The sequence below is a fragment of the Micropterus salmoides genome, unplaced genomic scaffold (genome assembly GCF_014851395.1).
Source record: "Micropterus salmoides isolate LMB-PRFRI ecotype aquatic unplaced genomic scaffold, ASM1485139v1 Ms_hic_scaffold_20, whole genome shotgun sequence".
In the NCBI taxonomy this organism is placed as follows: domain Eukaryota; kingdom Metazoa; phylum Chordata; class Actinopteri; order Centrarchiformes; family Centrarchidae; genus Micropterus; species Micropterus salmoides.
The window spans coordinates 17196514-17201221 of NW_024041151.1; the positions used below are offsets into that span (position 1 = coordinate 17196514).

The following is a 4708-nucleotide window of genomic DNA, read 5'->3' on the forward strand; positions in this document are numbered from 1 at the left end:
ACAATTGTACAAATGCCATACCAAATGAAAGAATGAAGTCTTGGGCAGAAGTTTTGCATTAATTACATCTTCATATCTTATCTCATTATGGAGAATAGAGAGTGTGCACTTGTGACAGTTTGCCCCATCGGCAGGTAAATTGTCACACTGGATTATCAAATAGTTTGAAAACTTGTCATTCAGAATTGTGAATATTGATTTCGATTTCAAATTGTAACCAGAACTGAAAGTAAAATCAATCAAAAATCAAGCCTAGAGAATTTTGAAAATAAATAATTTAATTCAAAACAAAAATTTTGGCAGAGCACACAATAAGTGGGACAACCTCTTTTTTTGAAATTTAAAATCAAATGTTCTCTGGAGTGCAAATAGATCTATGGTAATTGAATGTAATGCTGCAGATAACTTGCTTTAATGTATAACTTCTTAACTAAACAGATGTGGTTTTTAAACAAACTAATGTAACAATGTGCATTTTTGTACGACCTACATCTGTATCTGACTAATCAGACATGTGTTTAGAGTCACAGTTCTGGCACACATAAATTGCCTGGCCTGAGGTGAAACATCGCACTTAAACCACGTCTTCTTTCGAATACTGTATGAAAATGGCTCCACACAGATGAGACCAAAAGAGATGTCAGTGGCTTACGTCACAATCCTTAGCTGTACTTCTGACTGATTTGTTCTTCAACTTCACCTGCCTGACTGCCTTTAACATTATGTCAGGTGGTGTACTGCCATTCTCTGTCTTCTGTTGACAATTTTCTTCCTTCCTTCAAAAACACATTCCTCCTTGCAATTACAAGCTTATTTGTCTATTAACCTTGTTGCATAACTAAACGAATAACTGGATCATGTAGTGTGTGTGTGTGTGTGTGTTTGTATCTACTAACATACTGCATGCCTACAGTATAAGACCGTATATACTAGTCTTGTCCAGGCGTATGGCTGCTGCTGTAAACTACAGAGTATAATATTATATTTACAGTATCATTCAATACTAGTGTCAGAGGTAATTACAGAATTTCACATATTTTCTTTTAACATCTATGTGTTTATTTGTACTGGACTTGCCCAAAAGTCATTGAAACAACTTGCCCTAAACTGACATATCATTTTGAACATTCATACATAATAAGTTTGGAATACATAAAATGTAAAGTGCAAATGTTTTACTTTTGAAGCAAACAAATAATAAAATTATGCTGACCTCAGAATAGAGTGACCGTGACCACATGACCACATGTGAACAGGAAGTTGAACATAGAAAAAGAAGTCACACAAAATGACTATTTGATTAGAGCCTCTAGTGTTGGAGTTGTGAGCAGTGTGACAACTTACTGGGCCCCAGCATGCTTTCCCCTTTTTTCCCCCTTATGTGCGGCCCTGGATACTCAGGATAGTAATATGGATCGCGTTAGCTGGTGAAGTAATGTGGAAAGCCATACAACTGTAGTATTTTGCACCGGATATTGTTAGCAATTGGTCGGTGTTTAGCTCATGAGCTAACGTTATCTAACTTGAGCCAATTAAAGAACAACATTACAATATATTTTACATGCTTTGCTGTAATGTTAGTTTACCTGTCCAACAGGATGAAAGTAAACTCTGTCAGTTTTGTCGGTTTCAAAACAAAGCAGAAGTCTCTCTGTGACTCAAGCCTTTCCGATATTGACTGTGTTTTCACCCAACTTCGATCTGATTCTTGTTTGGCCTGAAGGGCTCCAGCACATAAAACTTTGTTGGTGGTTTTTATCCTTACTTGGAGTTTGTGTTGGAGTCTGTGTTGTGCTGGGATCCAGTTGTTTTTTTGGCTATAGCAGATTCCATCTTGTTAACTGCGTGTTGTTGCTGGATGGGCCCAGAAGGCAAGAGACTCATGAGCTAGCATGCAGTCACAGCTAATGGTTTTCCCAGAAAATTCAACCTGGAGTGTTCACATAGGATTAGGCATACTGGCCTTTTTCTGGTAACAGAAAAACCCGGAAAGTGTTACTACAGTTAATACTTTTTAATTTCATATCTCAAACTCTAATGAGAAGACCTTTAAATAGACTGTACACCTTCATGTTCTCTTCAGGAGTTACCCTGGGCCAATAAATCATCTTTGTACATAACACAAGTAATTGTTAGCTAGCCACGAAAGAGGATGAACTTCATTAGTGTGGTGACACACAAAAGTTTACTCTTGTACTCAAGATGAATCAGCAATTTACATTAAGATAACGACAAAGGATTCTCTTCACCAGGTGATTACAAGACCACACTGGCACAGTTATTGGCAGGCACTCCAATGCGATGACGGCACTTGACCATCTTCCATAATTCGGTGCGGAAGCGGTCGTGTAGCCATGCATAGAGGAAGGGGTTACAACAAGATGAGCTCATAGCACACAGGTGGCACAGCAGTTGGATAAGTAAAAAGTAGCGCTTGTTAATGAGGTGAATGTCTATGTCTCGCAGCACATTGAATACATGAATAGGAAGCCAACACACCGCAAAGGCAGACACCAAGAGTGCAACCAAGCGAAAGATCTTTCTCTTACGAGCTTGTTGAGCACCTGCCTGGTCTTGTGTCCTGTGGCCGGGTGCAACACAGTTCCTCAGTTTGACAGTGATACAGAGATAAGAGACAAAGACAGCTGAGAGTGGCAGGACATACGTGACCAGCAGGGTGCTGTATGCATAAGCACGTCTTTCTTTCTCTTGACCCAACCAGAATTCCTCACAGATGGTGAAGCCTTCATCTTTGAACTCTACGTGGTAGGTGTGGGTGATGGCTGGAGCAACCAGCCCACATGACAGCAGCCAGATGCCAGTGAGAACGGAGGCACAGGTAGCCACAGTTGTACGCTTCTTTAAGGGATGAACTGTCGCATAATATCTGCAGGAAAGAAAGAAAGAGTAGTACTTTATAATGAGGGTAAAAACTTATGTATAAATTAATACATGATTAACAGTGAACTCCTGCAGCACACTTTTAATAAAAGCTACTTTTAGCTTATGTGATTACTTAATGTATAAATGTTATATTAGTTCATTAGCTCTAACTGAGTTACTGCACAGGATCAATCTGCACTGTATAATAATAATATAACAGTATAACCTTTTTATATACAGTCTATGAGTATAAAGTCATAGTATAAGCACCTTTTATGGAGGATATGCAGCACAAGGTGTTTCACAAAAAGACAAGCAAGAAAAGTTAAAAGTTACAGAGACAGAGCAGACAATTGGACTGTTACAGTCCAGTACAGATGAAGAGGAAAATCATTACGATTTTAAACTTAAAGATTGAGCAGTGGTGTACATGATACAACAGCAGTGGAGCAGTGAGCTGCAACGTCTATGGATCTTGGAGGCCACCTGAGGACATGTTTTGCATCTGATTGTTTTTTTCTGCGCACAAAGTTTCAAGCTGAATAATTGGGTTTTTGTCCGGTCCCATCACATACTGCTGTAAGCCCAAACTATTTTGCATTCGGTCTTTGTTCATGAACTCACAAATGGATTTATCTTGCCAAAGCGTGATAAATAAATTAGAGTTTGACTCATGCAGCTACATGTATTATTACTACATTTTTGACTTAACTGTTATTTTAAAATTTCTAATTGATCAGTCTGTTGCATGACCTAACAAAAACCTGATCATTGATTAATATTAAGCCAGAGGAGTCTGTTAGATTAATTATTATGCACTGAATTGTGTCATATTTTAGTCGTGTTTAGCCAATTTTCAGGAGATTGTTGGCCGTGCAGTTGTGTTGCACAAACCAACAGAGACCCTAAACTGAAGAGGATTGAAGGGAAGGACAAAGAGTAAAAAAATAAATAAAAATAATTCATAACATCTCCACCCACCTGTCCACAGCAATGGCAGTGAGCGTGAAGACTGAAACATAGACTGTGACCGGTTGAATGAGGAACACCAGATAACACATCAAGCGGCCAAAAACCCAGCCATGTGGGTTGAAGGCGTAGGCAAGAGTGAAAGGGACGCAGGTCACACACATGAGCATGTCAGAAAAGGCCAGGTTTCCGATGAAGAAGTTGGTGACATTGTGCATCTTGCGGGTTCGGCAGATGACATAGAGGAGCAGGTAATTCCCAAAGACTCCCACCACCACAACGAGCACATAACAGGGGATGATGAGGGGTTTGAACGTCTGCAGCAGAGCCACATCTGCAAACTGGGAGCTGCGGTTGGTGGAGTTGTTCTGCACCGCAACCTCATAAATGTGTCCGTCTTTCTGTTCTCCTGACACAGACGGCTGTGTGCTTCCAGCCAAACCACTGTGATTACCCTCCATGGCAGCAAAGCTCACTCTGCCAGTACCTGCACACCGTGAAACAAGGTTGCAGCTGTCATGACAGAATTTTGACAACATTGCTAAAGGTCAAATGTTTGTCAAATGAGTGTATTCAATCTTAATTTGAATGCAACATTCAAACAATATTCTGAGACAGGCCATGACATTTACAAAATAGGAGACCATTGCTGAAGAACGATGCTTTTACCAACACCAGCACATTCTTGCAGTTAGAGGCAAAGAGCACCTTATGAAAGGGTGAAGGCATTTGAATGTGAATAGCTAACATTGTGCATCCTCCACTTAAATGTACATGTGGAAAACATCAAATTACAGAGTTGTGTCTGCATTTAGAGGGCATACAGTATATGTTACCACTTTTCAGCATTAAGAGT

General features: G+C 39.7%; 1 protein-coding gene across 1 annotated transcript; it reads right to left on the reverse strand.

The window, feature by feature from the left end:
* Window positions 1–1036: 1036 nt before the first annotated feature.
* Window positions 1037–4470, reverse strand: LOC119914816 (prolactin-releasing peptide receptor-like). Its single transcript, XM_038734343.1, has 2 exons — window positions 3865–4470; window positions 1037–2887 (listed from the first exon to the last, which is right to left on the reverse strand). The coding sequence occupies exons 1-2, from the start codon at window positions 4389–4391 to the stop codon at window positions 2257–2259; spliced, it is 1158 nt and encodes a 385-aa protein (XP_038590271.1). The 5' UTR covers window positions 4392–4470; the 3' UTR covers window positions 1037–2256.
* Window positions 4471–4708: the final 238 nt, after the last annotated feature.

Coding starts and splice junctions, on each gene's coding strand:
- LOC119914816 (XM_038734343.1), bottom strand. CDS start 4,391: ATGTTGTCAAAATTCTGTCATGACAGCTGCAACCTTGTTTCACGGTGT. Junction 2,888..3,864: donor ACTGCCATTGCTGTGGACAG/GTGGGTGGAGAT, acceptor TCTTTCCTGCAG/ATATTATGCGACAGTTCATC.